Genomic DNA, 19,551 nt, shown 5'->3' with positions numbered 1-19,551 from the left:
TATGTTTGACTTTGAGTGATACACTAATAACATACACAATACACAGCAAAGACACCTAATTCTGTATTTGCAATCCAAACACCATTTTCATTGAGTGCAGGGCTGTTTCTTGTGTTTTTGAGCTCATTTTGGGAGTAAAGATGAAACCCTGCGAGCCATGGCGGGTGCAGCAGCACAGCTGAGGTTGTATTCATGTAAATTAGGTGGTGGAGAGCAGTTGTAGTACTTGTTTTTAACTACTCCTTAACAACCTCTCTTTGCAAAGTCAAGTGGAAAGACCAGTGTTTGTATCTTCTGTCTGTGATGGGTTAAACCAAAAGTGCCGGGTCTACGTACCGCATGAGGCCCTTCTCTGTTAGTTGATTAAGTACCTGCAGTTATCATACAGCTGCAGGACAGATAGGTGCGTTTCAACTCTGCTTTTTAATTTATGAGGTTTGCAGAGCGTAATTATGCACGAATCAACAGCACGCATCTTAATTAATTAAATAAATCATCCAACATGGCACCAGACTCCAGCGAATTAACCACACGACTTGCTGGGTTTTTCCACACAGCACACTGGTGAAATATTCAGGATGTTCTGAAGCCGTCCTCATCAGGATGTGCACACGACTCCATCAGATTATTAGAGGGAAATTATTTCGGGAAGCATTAGAAATGGTGCGTATCTGATTTTAGAAAACAAAAGCTTGTGTATCTCACAAAACTTTTTGGATCCTGATCGAATCTGATCACAGAATACGTCTGCTTTGTTGATGTCATATCAAAGTCTTTCTCCTCCCAGTTTGGCTGGGAACCCTGACCCCGACCGGATTTCATGGCACAAGTTTTCGGCGGGAATCAGATTTGTACGACGCACGGTCGCCGGCTCACCTTGACGAGACGTCTTGAAGCTGAAGGACTGGAAGCCCCCTGTGAGGGCGGAGGAGTCGATGACATCCACGCCGTACTCGCTCTGGCTCCTTCGGTAAAGAGTGACAGCGATGATCAGAAGCACCACCGTCACCACCCCCGCGGCGAGGCCTGAATACAAGGCCACATCACTGCTGTTCTCCACACCTTGGAAAGTAAGCGTGAGTAAGAGAGAGGAGCACATTTTTGAGCCACTTTTTCCTTTCTAAGTTGACTGCACTTAATTAGGAAGCGAGGAGACATTTTCTCCCAGAATAAACTGAAAAGCTGCTACCGAGAAACATCAGCTGAGTTAAAGTTTTGAAAGTCTTTTATAGGAGTCAGGTCTACCTCGGTTTCAAACTACTTTAGCGCCTTTTTTGTTTTCTGTTCTTGTTCGTTCGCCCTGCATCCTGATGCACAGCTTCATTGTTCCATCCTGGAGTGTTAAAGCTACTAATGAGGAACCTCGGAAGGAAGGCGATTATAATCAACCCAGCACCTGACTGTCATTTCAAACGCTGCTTGGCTCTGGTGTTGGAGGCACTCTGCGTTCCACTGGGATAATGTGACAAAACCAATTCATTAAATTAGCTCATCGGCAATGATTACGCTCTATCTGGTCCCACCAGTACTGCGGCGTCCGACTCCACAAAGAAAAAGAATGAGTAGGAAATAAAGGGGCTGCTAGCTTATTCTTAAAAGATAATGAGATCTGCACTGAAACAGGACATGCAGAGAAATCCTCTAAGTAGCCTGAAGCTCAAATGAGGAGAAATGGACAAAATATGCAAAGCGGCATTAACAGCTACAGTAGCAGGTTAATTGAGGGCTTGGGAAGTTTTGGCAGCCTGGCTGCATTCTCTTCCCTGCTTGTGACAAACAAAAATACACAAATGTGTTAAAGGACAAGTAAGGAGAACATGTGGCTGCGTGTTAGTAGGTAGCAAGTTGTGTTTTCATTGTGCAAACTACACAGCAGTAATCAACGCATAAAGGGCCCATTGTGCCAGACAGCAATAATGCATAAAGCAGGGGATGTACAGAGGCAGAGCACCAGGCTTTAAATACTTTACCTGCTGTATTTAAAAATAATGGTATTGGCTGGAATTTACAGTATATGGGCATAGAGGTAGAACTGAGGTAGTGATGGTAAGAACTGATCAGCTTCCTTCGCTGTTAGTGACACAACTGTACCTGCAGAATACAGTTAAACTGCACAATGTTGATTCTCACAGCACAGCAGTAAATGGTGTTCTAATTTAATTACTGCTGCAGTCCATTAACAAGTGACATGACCCAACACACAGTATGCATTTGTACAAATGGATGAAAATGTATCCCCTTTCATGACTACTTTCCAGCCGTCTCAATATAAGTGTTATTTCCCATTTTAGGCCAAAACACTCTCTTAGTGTAAAATTACTGACTGATCACCAGTTAGACATTTCTCTCACTTACTGCCAGTTCACCACGCTGAATCAAACAAATGGCTGCTGCCGATGGTCCTCAATAAAAAACCACTGTGCTGGTTCTATCCTCACCCATCAAACATGGGCTTTGTTACTTCACATCTCTAATAAATAGCAGACGTGCAGCCTAGCAACAGCTGAAACAAGCAGCCCCAGTGTAAGTAATTTATAATGGTGATGATGACACTAAACAAGAGCGGTGAAGCTATCTGCAAACAAAGAGGCAGCCAGTGGATGTGGAGCTTTGTCTGGTCATCATACCAACTAAATTATTGGACGCATTTCTCTGGTGAGGATCTTCAAGGCCGCCGTTGTTGACAGTTATATCTTTAAAGTGACGTAAGGAGGAACTCACCCTGCGGCTTAGCATCATGTAGCAGCTTCCGATCTGCAGAGACAGAGAAACATCAGAGTTTGAGAGTTTCTCCTGCACCTTTTTTTAATTTTACTCGACTGCTACCTGCGCATGCGTCCACGGCCGTGCACGCTGCGTGTCGTGCACGTGGAGTGGATGAATTATGAAGATGGATGAGGGCGCTGCTAATGAGCATGATTATAATGACCATCAGGATCGAGCCCACACTGCCAAAAATGATGAGCAGTAAATCTGATGACACAGTCCCGATGGTGGTGATGTTACCCACTCTGTGTGCAGAGGCCGCCGGTGCAGTTGTCTGTAGCCAGCGCCACGCCGTCGCACAGCCGCCCCCCGTGCTTGGGCTCCGGCGCCGTGCACTCTCTGCTGCGCTGCCTCTCGCAGTCTGCGCTGCACGCCGACCACTCGCTCCACTCTCCCCAGCTGCCATCCACTGAGGGAATCAGACACAAACACAAATGTTTACGAACACAAACGCAGATCTGACGTGCATAATGCATGCTTAGACTACAATGTCATCCCTTAATTCACTCCGGGCTACGCGTGTGAACAAACTCGACGCACGAAAGAACAAGATGAGAAGGAGATACAGAAAGGATAGACTGACGCCACAAAGACGCTCACTTCTCTTGTTAAAGATTCAAACACCAGGTTGATTCGGTTAAAAGTTTCTGGGACTTTATGAGAAAACAATTTCAAGGTAGGCGCTGCACTGCTATCTATGTGAAAACATTTTCCTCCTCAGGGTGCCAGAATGTTCTGCCGTCTTGCTGACTTGGAGCACAAAGACACTCTGCTTATGCCACACTCCATCAAGTCTCCTTTCCACCTCCAAATGCTCTAAAGGTTCCCTTCTTCCTGCTAATCTAAACGCAAATGCACCCCGTTTATGTTCAAACTCAAATGCGGTAGAAAGAATCCTTCAGAAGGAGGCAGTTGGCAAAGAGGAGATAATGTTTGGAGGAATGCACTGCCTTCCCCTGATAATTTTTTCTTCTTAAACCTGATGAGCATTTTCTTTGATACTGGTGCTGTGGTTGAAATCATAAATTTGGGCTTGTCTAGAAAAAACACTCATGCAGAGCAGATTACACGGACGTTTTGATAACTGGAACCGCTGCTCTGCTCTTCCTCTCACAACCTGCTGTTTGGTTCTCTTTCCCCCTTTTTTCCCCCACTACTCTCTCATTTTCCATTAATTTTCCTCTCATTTGCTGTTTAATTAAGCTGCACTGCATTAGATTTCAGACTCAAACCACTGTCACTACCAGCAGTGGAGACACGCTTTGCATTGACGCTGAAGTGTAACCGGTGCTGGTGCGACAAAGCTTTTCGACTGATGTCTTACCTTCCAGGCTGCCTCAGTTCTCTGTTCATTTCAGGTATTAAAATCAACTTAGAGGGACTTAAAACTCTCAGGGGTAATCAATTACAGAGAGGATTTTGTTGCCTTTATTTTTTGTCACATTAATTTTAATATTGTGGGGTAATGCGTTTGTGAGCACCTCTCCACACTGACGCATTCAAGGACTTGCTGACATTGGAAATTCCATGCTGGTGACCAAACAGCAGCATTTTTAAAGGAACAACTCAAACAACAGACTTATTCACTTTCTTACCAAGAAGCTCTGACCAGGAGATGGTTAGCTTAGCTTAGCATAAAGCTAGCCTGGCTCTGCCTAAAGGTAAAATAATTTCTATGCCAGCACCTCTAAAGATCACTAATTAAAATTTTATTGTCTCATTTGTTGAAGCTCTACAAAGGCCGATTGTAAAAACACCAAATTGTGGTTTTATAGAGGGCTGAACACTGCACTACTTCTTGTTTAGTCTTAGCAACGGTGATGGTGATGAGACTCGCACATAACTCCTCCTAAAACTTCAACAAATGGCTTTTTGTACAAAAATAAAAGTTTCCACTCCATCGTCATCATTCAATACGTGATTGCACAGTGGCATGCAGTCGTAGCCGTAGCCCGCTGTGCCACACAAACAGAAAATGCAGTGGCGTGAATGAGTCAGGATACTTAAGCTTTGATATCTGCGTCACCAGACGTTTTCTAACAATGACTGTGAACGAGCCATAGCACTACAAAGCCAATTAAGGTCAGAGAACTTGGTAAAAGTTATCTGAGAGCTCAAATCTCTTGGGGTGCCCAGAATTTGCCTGCTGCTCCATTAATTTTTTTCCCTCTTAAATTGTACAAAACAAAAATAATGCACTAATCTTGCTTAAAATGTTGAATAGGATGCTTCATCTTCACTCCATCTTCTACTCACTTCACTTTTCAAGGTAACAGAAATACTGACCAAACCTTTGCGTGCCACTGTGTATAAAAACATCAGACATTTGAAATAAGAATAGAGTAAAAGTGTAAAATTGGCATTGAAAGAAAATAACGGTTGTAGTGGGAATTCTGTGCAAATTTCACCGATGCAATGCGATGTATAGAACAAGATGTTGAATTAATTAGTGAGCTTTGGTATTGGAAGGCTGATTTTGTTAGCTTTGGACAGAGTCAGACAAGCTGTTCCCCCCTGCTTCTAGTCTTTATGCAAAGCTAAGCTAGCCGCCTGCTGGCTATGGCTTTGTGTTTAATGGGCAGATATTAATCCTCACATGTAACTCATGGCAAGAAAACAAATGAGCATTTTCCTCAAAATGGTGCACTTTTCTCTTAATGCAGCGGTTCTCACAGTGGGAGGTGGCGCCCCCCTGGGGGACATAGAGCCACATGGATGACCAGGGGGAAAATAAGGACAGAAACAAAGTTGAACGAATATGATTTATGCAGTGAAGATAAACAAAAGTTTGATGATGCTGATCTTCAATTGGATCCTTTCTTCATAAGGTCATAAGTTGCTTTCTTCCCCTTCATTGTTAATGACTAATAAAAGTTGTGGGGTGGGGGGCATGAACTTTTTTCAGCTTCAGAAGGGGGGGCCATGCAAAAAAAGAAGCACTGCTTTAATGCGAGAAGTGACCACTTTCACAATAAAGCTCATGAATGCAGTGAATTTTCAGCACCTAAATCTCTAATCTCCAGAGTTTTGAACACACTGCTGGAGTCGATTTGAACAGAGCTATTAACTGGAACCTGTGAGGTGGAAGAACACACTCAAAAAGACTTTGCTTTCAAGCATATGCACAAGCACGAACAGCATGCAGACTTCCAGCATGCCTTTGTGCTCACCTGGACACAGCGTGTTGCAGGTGCTCTTCTGTACCGACATGCCCTCGCAGAAGGCTCCCCCGTTGAGAGGAGCTGGATTTGTGCAAGTGCGAGAACGTTTCTGCACACCGCGACCACAGCGTACGTTACAGGGAGACCAGTCCGTCCACGACGACCAGCCTCCATTAACTGCGTGCGCAAAAGGACGAAGGGAAAGGGATGAACAGAGGCTGCAAGAATGAAAACTGGCCTACATTCTGCAGTTAACAATATACTGTACTTCCCGTCATTAAAAACAGCACGGAGGTTCACTCGAAGGTGACAATAAATGTCTTAACGGGGAAAAGAAAGAGGTGTTCTTACAGTGATGATCAATGGTGTCTTCCCTTCCTTTCACTTAAACTTCTTCCTCTAATTTGTTGCTTAAAATAATACCGGATGATTGACTAATCAGCTCAGGGGGCACAGGAAGAAATACTTTGTTCCACTACTGTACATCTGTCTGAGGCTATCAGGAGTAGTAAGGCTGTCAGAGACTTCATTAGCATTAAGGAAATTAATGATTGATGGGACTCAACAACGGGGTGTCAGAAAGAATTAGATGAATTCCTACAGCCGCTAAATGTCCTTCCTGAAAAAATAAAAAATAACAGGATGAAAGGTCAGTAAAAGCAGCACCGAAACACTCCAATTAACAAGGTGGTCCTCTGGTGTGAAGGTAGGTGGTGCTGGTACGACTTTATAATTTCACTTATCCTCCTTTGTCTCTGCAGAGCTCTCTGTGGGCCTTTAAAATGCTGGAAACAGTGCTGGCCTGCAGCTTCACACAGCGCTCCACGCAAGGCGTTTCGTGCTGGCAGATAAAAGCCGGGGAGTTGTGACAGCCCACATCACTGCCTTTCCGCCATTGAGTTCCTGTAAATATTGTGGCTGTGTCTCCTTGTTTTTACACGAGGGATCACTTGCCCATTACCTGCTCATTAGACTCTTGTGTGAAAAAAGACCACACGCTGTGACTGAGCGGTGCTTTTATATTAATGACTTTGGGGAATTTTGCTTACGGTGCCAATTTGACAACCTATTTCTGTCGAGAAAATTGATATTTTGATGCAGACAAGAAAGCTGTTTGACACTGTTTTGATCATGTGTACTGCAATCCTAAAGAATTCTGCCGTCGTGCCTTTTTGTTTTCTCTTTTGAAACATAAGAAAAACCTGAAATCTGAAATCTTACCATAGACTACAACACTGGCTGTGGCGCTGCGTCTCTTGGCCACGATGTTGCTGGCGACGCAGGTGTAGTTTCCAGAATCAGACAGACGGGCTTCGGAGATGATGAGATTATGGTCGCCTCTTCGATCAGTGACACCTTCTGAACTGAGAGGCTCTTCGTTTTTCAGCCATTCCACCTGAAAACAGTACAGTACATGAATAACATAAACACTGCTGTTTACCTCCAACCTTTTTTTTGCCTGATAAACCCTCAAATGAGCTCAAGGTGCCATCACCTGCCTCCATTAGAAAGTGGATGTTATTTAACATAATGACTTACATTAAAGTGGACATCTTAACGATATTTTTTCATAATCAACACAACCATTTAGCCGTTGCTTTTAGCTAACCATTTTAACCGCTTATTCATTAGTCTGCTTTAGCTAGCAAACCATTTCAAGAGCTAGCTAATGCGATACTTTTACTGTACACTGCTAACTATTCCAACTGTTTTTCCATTACTTTTAGCTAACTATTTCAACTGCTTATTTTCCACTGTTAGCAGATAACAAGCTGTTTTAACTGTTTATTCATAACTTACTTAAAGTTTTCAACTGCTTATACATTGCTATTAGCTGCTTCAGCTATTCATCACTTTCAGCTAACAATGTCAAAACTTTTAGCTAACTATTCCGGCTGGTTATCCATTACATTTAGCTAACCGTTTAAGCTAATGTTATTTATTGCTTTTAGCTAACTAACAGCTAATTCAAGTGCTTATCTTTTATTTTCAGCAGTTCACAAGCTTTCAACTGTTAATTATAACTTGAATTAAACTAACATTTCCAACTTCTCACTGTTATTCTGTTATTATTAAATATGCAATATGCAATATACAAATATGCAATTCAATGCATTTATTTGTGTGCTTATTTATTTATTCAAAGATGTATTTATCTTTTTTGAATTTTATTTATTTATTCATACTTCAATTTTGTAACTTGCCACAGCAAAATAAAAAAAATCTGTCACCGTCTTCCACCCATTCTTCACAAAAAAACCTACATCAGAATACTCTTTGTTAATGTCAGCTCAGCATTCAACACAATCTCCCTCATGAAACTGATTAGCAAACTTATCAACAGTCTTGCAGGATGGTGTGCAGAGAACAATCTACTGCTAAACACATAGCTATATATATGTATATATAAATATATACTTATATATATACCACCTTACCCTCCTATCCTATACTCATGTCGCTCTTCTTAACATTTTAATTTCCTTCATTCTTTCATTTCATTTCATTCTTTTAATCTGTGTTTCAATATTTGAGGCTGTTTTCCTTTCTTTTATGTTTTCAATGCATTATTTAAAGCACTCTGAATCGCCTTTGCATACGAAATGTGCAATACAAATAATTGCCTGTTATTACCTTTGAATAACAGTATTTATAAAGGCGTTCACATATTTGCTTAACTGTTGCAGCTGCATATTTTACATGTGTTTCAGTGATGCTAATTGAAAGTAGAATAATAGACAGTGGTATGATTATTTGATAAAAACAGATTGTAGATTGAACCGCACTCTTGATATGCATTCTCAATCTACATGACAAAGGTTTTAATACAGTACAGAAAACGAGAGGGCTGAGATACGTCCTTGAATGTGTTGAATTGTTATACCAGGGTAATATAATTATTTAATGTGAAACACAGGACTACAGAAAGTCTCTCTAACTATGGCATTTCATTGGTGAAGAGAAGTGAGGGGACATATTCTGATTGCAAGATTAGTGGTTTGTGGTAAAGGCATAACATGAATGACATCCTGTCGGGAGTGATGCAGTAGGTAGGGCACATCTTCTATCGTTACCAATTCAGTGGCCGTGTCGTGAGTGAAAGTAATAAGGAACTACAAAATAAAGGACGCTCTGTTGATGCTCCTCTCCTCGCATGACTGGCGCTGTAAATTGCTATTAATGTGCCACTGGCTTGAGCTTTTCATTGAGAGAGACGAGCTGGGGCATGGGGGAGTGGGGTTTGATTTATGGCAGTGTATTTGAGGATTAAAAACTCCGCCCTACTGGGAGCTCCATGTGTTTGTGCGCGGGCTTGCACTCCGGTGTGTTTGTGTGTGTGTGTGTGTGTGTTTGCAGAGAGTGTCCATTTGCCAAGGGAATACAACAACAGCCAACAAACTCAGAGATTGCTTTGCTCTTTCGAAGCACCTCGGATGAAAAAATTGAGCTGGGAAATCAATAAATCAGGAGTCATGTTGTCACAATCGTTTTTTTCTCTTCTTGATGGCCCAAGAAGTTTTTCATCATGTGCCTTTGATTTAACTTTTTTCATCATTTGGCTCCACAGCTTTCAAGACAACCCAACCAAACACACTGGTGGGCCGCACCGGTCACTCTTGTCTTTATATTTGTGCCTTTCACGATTTTACACTTTCAATGTCTAATCAACCCCTGTGTTGCCGTCCCGGCTCGATCACATTATCCACAGCTGCTACTGTCAGTTATGGAAGCTCAGTCAGTTTCAGCTTTCCACGGTGGAAAAATAGTGCAAATTTCTATTTTAATCATACAAAACCCACCTAATGTTGTGGTTTCATAATAGTGGTTATCTATCTATCTATCTATCTATCTATCTATCTATCTATCTATCTATCTATCTATCTATCTGGTCTATAAGCTCTTATAGTCTTACAGAGTAAAGTCTGTTACACAGTTGTTCTTCCCCTCATTGTATAAAGCTTGCCTTCTCCAATCGACTGCGGCTCTGTCTAGTGTCTGGGAAACAGAGAATTAACCTTGACAAATAGGAGGTTTGTGCTTTATCATCTCCTCTGCAAATAATGCAGCCTCTTTCACAAAAAGGGATGTGAGAGGTGAGCTCTGTTGTTTCCACCAGGGTCACATTATACACAGTCTGTGTACTGTCTGCAGTATCTGAAAAGATCCTCCCTCAAAGGCACCTCTATTGTAAGACTAAACATCTCTAATGTTTTAAACCCAAAAGCACGACTCTGAGACGGAGTTCAAGTTCACGCGAGGTTGAAAAGTCAAAACCACGCAGGCGGGGGAGATGAGGCAGACATATCCAATAGGGGATCAGTGTAGCAAGTAGGCGCCCTGAGGCAGGAAGGGATCATAAAAAACTCAGGGAGGTAAAGAACATGGCTGGATGGCTGAGACTGAAGCACAATAGACAATCTGGCAGGGAATGAGTGGATGAGTGGGCTTTGTATATGCTACTGGGCTGATGGGGAACAGGGAGTGGACCTGCAGATGGATGGGAGATGTCAGGGACCAAAGGGGGGTTCGGGGGAGGGGGCGGTGGGATCTGAAGAGTTCGTGCATGGCAGGAGGAAAACAGCAGCGCGACACTATGACAGACGAAGCCTTTAGAAGCCGAGCGGATAATGAACCAACAGCTGACTCCCTGAACTGACCAGGAGGTATCTGCTGTTATACAAGCGAAAAGTCACATTTAGAGGAAAATTCATCCTGCAGCTCCAGTCTTTTCTTTCATATCTTTAGCTTTTGGTGACCAGCTGTTAATAAGAATAGACCATATAGTTACACGAGTTGAGTGTTATTACTGTCAGTTTTGCAACTACAAACACTGCATATCAATTCAAAAACATATCAAATTACTTGGAAAAACACCTCCATTTATTTCAGGGAGGAAAAAAAAAACAGCTACAAGTATTTTCCTGCAGGCGGCTATAAACAAGTGTGATGGAGAAACATAATGTGGGGAATTCACTGAATTGAAAATTAACCCTCAACCCTTTGTTCTCTCCCGACAAGGATTCAGAAGGGATGCATATTTATAGAGCAGTGCCAAAACTGATCTTGACAGCTACCAAGATTTAACCATTATGTCGCGTAAATTAAATATATTTCAACATTTAGTGGATAATATGTCACCTCAGGAAATCCAGAGAAAAACTAAATGCATTGCCGAAAGAAAAAAAAAGAAGAAATCGGAGACTGTATTATATTAAACACATTTTTTTCAATGACAAATGGAATTTCTATCACATGAATCATGTGCAACTACTGTCTATGTAGCAGCCATTTTACATTAATCAGGTATTAAAGCAATGCAGAAGTGTTTTTGCTCATTTACAATCTACCTCAAAGCGAGCGTGAAGTCATTGGTATGCATTAAATCTGTGTTACCCGTTATGATGCAGTACAATACTATGAGGTCAACAAACGAACCTTATGAACTTAAACATTATAAACTTAATTATGGTAGTTTAATTGCAGAAGAACTGAGGTGATTTCTTCAATCTGAGCCAGGCTTATATCTTTTCATAAAGAGGGCGAGTGATCAAACTTTCATCACTTTTCAGTACTCTGACACTGACTGAGTGGGGATGAGAGCAGAGCACAGGTACTGGACATGGAGTGCAGGTGGGATTTGATGCCATTAAGGAAGCACCTGTGACTCCGGAGGTGGCACACCTGACCACTCAACCAGCTGAGGGCACTGCATTTTTCATTACTCATCAGCCTTTGACACATTTCATCCTACTTATAAACAGGAACTGACTTGACCGAAGTCAGGCCGACCATTAAAAAGCTTTTTTATGCTGCGTTCTCTGTGCAGGTAGAATGTATTAACGCAGGTATATAGACTGATGGCTGCTGCTGTTTTAAACCTTGGCTCGAGCCCTGACGCCATACTGACAATCCCCATCGGCGGCATCTCTTACAGGATGTGTCAATACGAGATGAGGCGACAAGCTCGTGGCTTATAATTAACTTTTTAATCATAGTTTCTCATATACTTGAGGTAACATGAGGCACCAAACACTGAGCATTAATTAATGAAAGTGGATCAGTCACATCATGGCACTCAATCTGCTTAACAGGGTCAGTATCGACACCAATCCCCCCCCCCCCCCCCCCCCATTACTCCACCACCGAAGGAGTGTGTGCCTCCAGCGTTATGACAACCCTCTGCAAAGTGGCTGGCATGCACTGCAGAGCCCTCTGACATGCCACTCAGTTTCTCATTGAGGATTCAAGGATGGATGGAGGAAGGAAGATTTCTTGGCAGGCTCATCCCAGCCTGCCCGAGTGCGTTTTCAGCCCTGGTGGAATGTATAACTAAGTACATTTACTCAAGTACAATTTGGAGCTACTTTATTGCCATTTTATGCTACTTTATACTTATATTCCGCTACGTCTCAGAAGCAAATATTGAATATATTGAAATATTTTCACTTTATTTATTGATATTGTTAATACAAAACATAGTCTACCACTAAATTATGATGGATTATTAGAGATTAAGATACCCAACATCATCTTAAGTGGTTAAAATTAGCCCCACCTTTACCAGCTGCAACATTAAAGTGACGCTTACACATTAATGCATCAATAATCATGATGCAATAGTATAATATCTATATTTCTGACATGATGAAATACTTTTATGATAGTACTTTTTGTATTTTTTTGATGCTCATACTGTTAATGCATAATATTAATAATAACATTGGTGTTATCTGTGGTTAGCTCATTGAGGAGAATTATAATTTAAGAGTGAAGCAGCATCATTATGGGTAGCTGACAGGTCACATAATTTCCTGATATGATTCTAATGTTCTTTATGAATATTAGCTCTTCATAAAATATAATAATGTGAATCTGAACATGTAAACCACATGAAACCTTCCAAACTTGTTTAGCTTTTACACTAAACAAGAAAGACTTAATCATGTCATGAATAATAAAAAAGGTAATTTCACACGTCTGCTTAAATCAATCACTGCGACGTTCAGAGAAGCAGACTGAAGGACGGCGGCTGTGGTCCAGAGTCCGTTCAGCGGCGTTTAGGCGCTTTTAATGCCCGCCAGCGCTCTGCAACCACGCTTAAAAACACAGCAACTTTCTAATCGAACCGGTTTAGCTGGTATCGATAACGAGTGAGCTGTGCTGGAGTGTTGACGTATCGATCACTGCGGTATCGATCTGCCCTTCACTGACGATCATTCACTCACCCTCTCTGCAACACTGTTGAATCTTTCAGGGTCTTTCTGTATCTGCTCCCAGCGCTGGCTCTGTGTCACACCGTGGATGGATTGTACATCCCATTGTTCTTCTTCTCTCTTCATTTGTTTTGTAATTGTGCTCATTTGTGTCTCGCAGACATCGGACATGTTTGCGTGTTTTCATTTGGCTAACGTTACATCTCATCTGGAAACGGTTCGATTCTGATTCCTAATCGCGTTCCTGCTGTCCCAACTGGACCAGAGGGACAATTATGTGGTCAGTTACACCAAAGGAGACAACAACCGAGGCTGTTAAATGGGTTTGATTAATTTGCAAATTGGTTCCACAAAAGGGCGAATGAGCTCAGCGAGCAGAAGGGATGAGTGCAACAGACGTGAAGTAGAAAGGTGCAGCTTCTTTAGGCCTCTCTAAAGCCTCGGCTGTTGTCGTCTTCAGTGTAACTGACCACATAATTGTCCCCGCAGTCTCTCTGTGATCGTAGGAGTAGAATTTATGTGAATCCTCTCTTTGGTGGCGAGTGTTCATTTTCTGATGCCCCTTATCTCAGAGAATTCGTACTCTCCAGTAAATTAAAATAATCGTCTTGTCCTTTGGTTGGTTTTCCGTCTTATGTTTTTGCTTTGATTCATCTCGCACTCACTCTGCCCCCCCCCCCCCCCCCCCCCCCCCCCCTTCAGTCTTTTCCAGTGTTTGCTGCAGGAAGTGCATAAACCCACAGTGTGATTTGCATTCTACGTCGGTCCTAGAGTCTCCCCTTCAGGGAAAGCGATAGAGAGATGCACATGCTGATGAGAAGGCAGGGACAGGACAGACTCAAATGAGGCTGATAAGCCAGTGCCTGGGGAGGACAGGAAACGGATTTGCTTAATTGGCAAATTTGTTCCACTTAGATAGCAGCAACCAGCGCTGAACTACACCACACCTACCCCAGCCGAGCAGGCCTGATGGCGCTCTGCTGGTGGTGGCGTCGGCAGGCATCAAGGTCGCCATGTTGACCATTAGCGGCTCATTTCAACTGAAAACTGATCCCCACTGCGTCTCTCTCGAAGTTTTCTGTCTTGTTTGTTTGTTTCCAGCCGGAGTGGACAGCGAGTGAAATGAGCTCATGATATATTGAGAGCAGCATCAGATGGTCAGCGGGGGGTCTGTGAACCAGGCGGCAGAGCTTCATTTTTTCTGATAGCTTCAAGCTGTTTGAAGGGGTTGAGATGAGAGAGCCGACAGGCCTCGAGCACTCTGTGGATGTGTGCAGAAAGGTTTCGACTCAAACTCGCACGCACAAAAAAAACAGCGGGTCCTGCTGGAGTCGGTCCCCTTCCTCCCTGCGTCAGGCCCCAACGCTCAATTATTCTGAAAGCATATGTAATGACCCACATTTACAATCATTTAAATGGGAAGTGAAAGCGACACGAAGACGATTACAAAGCATTGCAGTAGGGTTTGTTCCATCTGATTCAATTAAGGTTGAGTTTCATTAACGAGCGCCCTCCTCCTTTCACTCCCCCTCCCCCCGCCGCCGCCTCCCCTCAGTCATCTATGGCCTTTTCTCAATGCAACAATGACTTTCATGAAATTGCTTTAAACAAATTAGCCTTCCAAATCTGACAGCAGCATATTCTAGAGGCGGGGGTGGCTAAACCCTTGTTGTGTCCTTGGTTTATCTCCACACCATCTCTGGAAATGTTATGTTCATCACTGAATAATTACATTTTAAGCACTGCAAATGGCTTTGGATGAGAGGCTTGATGATTAATTACACTTGGTAAAGAATACTTGGGTGGTTAATGCGAGGCTAATGATTGTAAAACTGTTTTTTTCTCTGAAGTTATTGGACACGTTTTTTTTTTTTTTTTTTTTTGCATGACCTTACAAAGCAGAGGCACATTTTCACTTCACTGGTTTAGAGCTGGCAAGACTAGATACTCGCCTGGGTGTCACTTAAAGTCAGCCGTGCAAGTCGGACTTTAGCGACACACACAACCTTCATGCAGGATGAAATAATCGCTTTCCTGATTGTGACAAATACCTCCTAAATCAGTTTAGTTGATTAATAATTCATAAGAATTAAAATCTGAGGCCTGAAAATAGGCCATGTTGCTCCATGCTCCAGCTGATATTCAAACCAGCTAATTTAAATGTGTTTTTATGAGGTTTGGAGGTCTCAAACAGCCCTGATTGGTCGGGCTTTCAGCGACTGTGCTTAGTCAGTCATTTGCAGATACTTTCCAAAATAATATCCCATCATGACAAGTGAGCTCGAGATATGCAGGTCGCTCTGCGAGGCTACAAAATGTAATGAATAAAAAGTGCAGTCGTGTCACAGAAAATGACGCTTCCCTGATGGCTCTGATGGCGCCCTAATTGTTTTCTTCGAGCTACCTTCATTATGCAGTCATCACTGCGAGCGTGATTTTATCCTCCGATGATTCTGATTGGATTACAGACTTTATTCTTCTCAAGTCAAATTCAACCTCCCGCACACGACAGCCTGTCACTCCAATCAAGCTTATGAACATAGGGGGCGCTGTGACTGCGGACAAATGAATAAAATCCAAATATCTTCTTTTTGGTAATTTCAATGTCGACCAATTAACTACACGAGCCTCAGCACGCCCAGGTGAAAAATATTATACTTAAATTATACTTTTTGAAGTACTCTTCGTGCTGTTTTTGTCACCTTCGAGTATACTTAAGTGTACTCAAGTTGAGTACCACTGCGTAACACTTGAGTATGCTTGAAGTATAAACAGTTGCTAAATTGGCGTTTTACAAATTTTAAGTGTACTGAAGTACAGCAGTGAAAATCAGGATTCATGAGCAGCGAAACACACTTGCAGTACAACTGTATTACATGACCAGTGTTGGAAATATACTGAAATATACTTCAAATGAAGTGAAATTAATGTAAACTTTAATTCAGCATGCTCATCCCAAAGGACATGAAAATAAGATAATAAGTACACTTTATTACTATTAAAAGTAATGGTAATTTAGGTAATTTAGTACAGTTGTCAAAGGTACACTTAATTCCAATTTATAATAATAAAATTTAAACCAGAATTAGTATATTCATTTAAGAGGAACATTAAGACATCTAGTTAGAAGTACACAAATGTCAAACATACTTTAAATGAAGCACAAAAAGTAGAAGTGTACTCGTACTGACCTTTCTATACTTCAGTTATGTTTCTAATAGACTAAAGTATACTACTTTCTGACGTGGGTAGATTAGGAAATTTAATTTGGCTTTAAAGGAGGGGTGAGTCATTGAAAAGAGGAAGAGGAGGGGAGGTGGAGGGATGCTAAATGTAGCATGCTAACACTGTGAAGAAGGAGAGATGGACCCTCTTCCTCCATAATGACTCAGCCCACCTTCAAGAAACAACATCATGCGATCATTGTGCTCCAATCAGAGCCGATAATGTGATAACTCCAACATCACACCGAACGTAATCTGCATCCTAAACGGCTCCCTGTCTATAAAAAGTGGAGCCAAGTGAAAAGATTTGGCCATCTTGACTCCTGTCACCAATAAAGTGAAGTGGATTTAAGCTGTTTTACTATGATACATCCTCTGTGGTCGGACTTAAGAGTGTGCACAGATTATTGCCTCTATCACTGCTGGGACAGATAATGTGGCATTCTCTGACTTTCATTAACATCCTACACAGCAGCCCAGTAAACTCCCGGGTGGCTTAGTTACACTGAGATGCGGATAAAGTTCTTCCCTCTCTCGCTGCTAGTGTTGCCTCTGAGAACACGAAGAGAGCAGCGACATAAGGGGATTTCGAGCTGCGTGGGGCGTTTATGTTTTAAAACAGCGTGCAAAGTCGGACCTCATTCCACTCGCATCTTGTCAGCTGCGCGTTTATTGTCAGCCCCCCCCCCCAAAATTAACTGTTTGCATTTCTTCGACGACACGAGTATTAATTTCCATCAGGATCAGCCGAAAATTGCAGAAGTATTAAAGATTTAAATAAATGTCACGACCAAAATAAATGCGCCTCGGAACACAAATAGAGTTCAACAGATGCGCCGCGTCATGACCTCAATTCCTTAAACTCAAAGTGTAGCTGAGCCGCAGCTTCTCTCAGAGCCAAATTTCACAGCGCTGGTTACAAAAAAAGGCTTTAACCTCTCAGCAACGCCGAAAGTCATGAAAAGAGAAAAGTACAGCCGCATCCCGACTCTGACTGAGTGTTTTTTTTTTTCTCCCAGTGCAAGTCACACTAGAGGGAGCTGGATTTGTCCCTGCATTATTTACCATTACCATTCTCTTTGTTAGCCAGAGACACATAAATGAATGCATGAGGAGTTGCCTATTTGATGACCACAATGCATGGGGGATACTCGTCGGTACACCGGTGCTCCATTTGAGTGAGCTGAATCATTCATCACACACGCCGCACACACAAATAGACAGAGACGCACCTAAAACGCACAAACACAGTTTTATGTGCGTTATGTGTGCGGTGGAGGGAGTCGGTGGTCATCTTTGAGGAGCCTTAATACCCAATTCGACACTGTGATCAACATTTTATTAATATGACGATAAAGAACGAACATTGCTGTGTTAAATTTCAGATACACATTCACATGTAAGTGCTCAGTTTCAGCTTGAATTTAAGAAGAGCAGCGATAAATATTCCTGCAAGTTTAAAGCAAAAGCTCACAGACAAAGCGGGTGATGTTTAACACTTGCTAAAAGTCCTAATATTCGCTCAGAGCGGAGCAGCACTGATGACCTGCCAGGTTTGTGCCTGCAGACTTCTTCCTGCTTGCTCACTTCTTGCTTGTTTCCGGGGCTTTTTGGCTTCAGTCTGGTGGCAAGTGATGCATGCACACATGCTCACTTGGACTGAGGTCAGCCTTTAAGTGTGTTTATGTACCGGTCTGATATGACATGGTTAGAGCTTCTTAGGTCTGTTTGTTTCAGCACAAATAAGAACACACTCTGTGTCGAAGGGTGCGTTCATCTGAGCCCAGACGTGTGCAGGTAAGAAACCTTTAGTGGACGTGTGTCTATTCCATGGATTAATTCATTATCAATGGCAGGAAACCATGATTAATATAGTAGTCTCTCACAATCAGTTGGTGAGCTAGCTGCTAATGCTAACATTGTTTTTTTGAATGCATCTCAAAGGCAGCCATTCTCATAACATTAGACAACACGTCAAGATCAGCAGATACTTCACGTTCATGCATGCATGCAGGCTGGTTTTTGCATTTTTGTTGGTGTTTGCATTCAGATTGAAGACTGTGAATCTCATAATACGTCCAATGCTGCAGCATAATGTCAATTATTTCACTGATTTACACTGAATTACCACTTTCCTACCAATTTGCATGTTATAACTGGGGAATTAGTGGTAAATTAGTAATAATCTCGAGTCAATGCATGTATAAATGTGTTTAGCATCACTGCTGTAATGTCCTGCAAAAGCATACTAAAAGGGCGACGAACACCCAGTACAGATGTGAACACAGTCAAACAACATAAGCCCTGAAATGAAACAGGCCCATCATCTTTTTGATGAGTGATGACATCTTTCCTGCCAAACTTAGAACAGTTTTGGTTTCTTCACATGAGAGATTTCTGTAAAGTTGCAACATGAATCATCCTGTGATGACAGTCGGTGGGTTGTTTGGTCACTGTCAATCAAACGTGATCAAACCACACCCACACAGTCCTGATGAAGGAGATTGGCTGATTTTTTGTGGGGTACACTCTTAATAAAAACTACCATAAGATGTTTTTTTTCCTCCTCTAACCTTCATTGCTGCCTATGAATAACTAATGTTATAGAGAAATGCTTGAGATTTGAAGGGATTTAAAACTGAATTCAGCTCTTCAACCTCATCATTGTTTCATAGCAAATCCAATGTGCTGGAAAAGAGCCTCAATTATGAGAAAAGGGCTGAGTGTCCCAATCATTCTGATTGTGCCGAATGTAATTAAAAAGCTTAAAATCTAGATGAAAAATCAACCATTTATGTTCTTCAACACATCATATTTAAAGATATAAAACATATATTTCTGTCCTATGACTGATGTAAACAAAGCTTTAATGATTAGCATTGTTAATTATTGATGATTTATTATGTATGGATCATGAAATGCGTCTTTAAGCTCACACAAAGCTTCGGACGCTTTGCATTACGCAGTCCGCGATGGCGCTCGGGCTTTGATATTGACATATCTGCCTGCTGAGCCTTCACATGAAGGCAAGCGACATCAGAGCGCAGCACAACACGCAGCACTCGACAGGACTGTCCACAACAGCCTCATTTTATATTCCTCGTAAAAATTTAAATGGCGATGACAGGCTCTCTCTTTCAGACACACACATAAACACTGAGTCTGCGAGGAGGGACAGAGGGAATG

The 19,551-nt window shown here is 42.1% G+C and overlaps 1 protein-coding gene across 1 annotated transcript in view; it reads right to left on the bottom strand.

The window, feature by feature from the left end:
• The window catches only part of LOC143337931 (netrin receptor UNC5D-like), a 145,628-nt gene that overhangs the window by 20,511 nt on the left and 105,566 nt on the right, over nucleotides 1-19,551 (bottom strand). The window contains exons 5-9 of the mRNA XM_076757947.1: nucleotides 7,149-7,323; nucleotides 5,937-6,104; nucleotides 3,011-3,175; nucleotides 2,722-2,754; nucleotides 877-1,062 (exon numbers count right to left, since the gene is read on the bottom strand). Of these exons, the coding sequence (XP_076614062.1) occupies nucleotides 877-1,062; nucleotides 2,722-2,754; nucleotides 3,011-3,175; nucleotides 5,937-6,104; nucleotides 7,149-7,323 (727 nt within the window). The remainder of the gene's footprint in view (nucleotides 1-876; nucleotides 1,063-2,721; nucleotides 2,755-3,010; nucleotides 3,176-5,936; nucleotides 6,105-7,148; nucleotides 7,324-19,551) is intronic.

The sequence above is a fragment of the Chaetodon auriga genome, chromosome 19, assembly GCF_051107435.1.
Source record: "Chaetodon auriga isolate fChaAug3 chromosome 19, fChaAug3.hap1, whole genome shotgun sequence".
NCBI classification, from domain to species: Eukaryota; Metazoa; Chordata; class Actinopteri; order Chaetodontiformes; family Chaetodontidae; genus Chaetodon; species Chaetodon auriga.
Note: the sequence above shows the minus strand (reverse complement) of the source record. Positions and strands in the feature narration are given on the sequence as shown.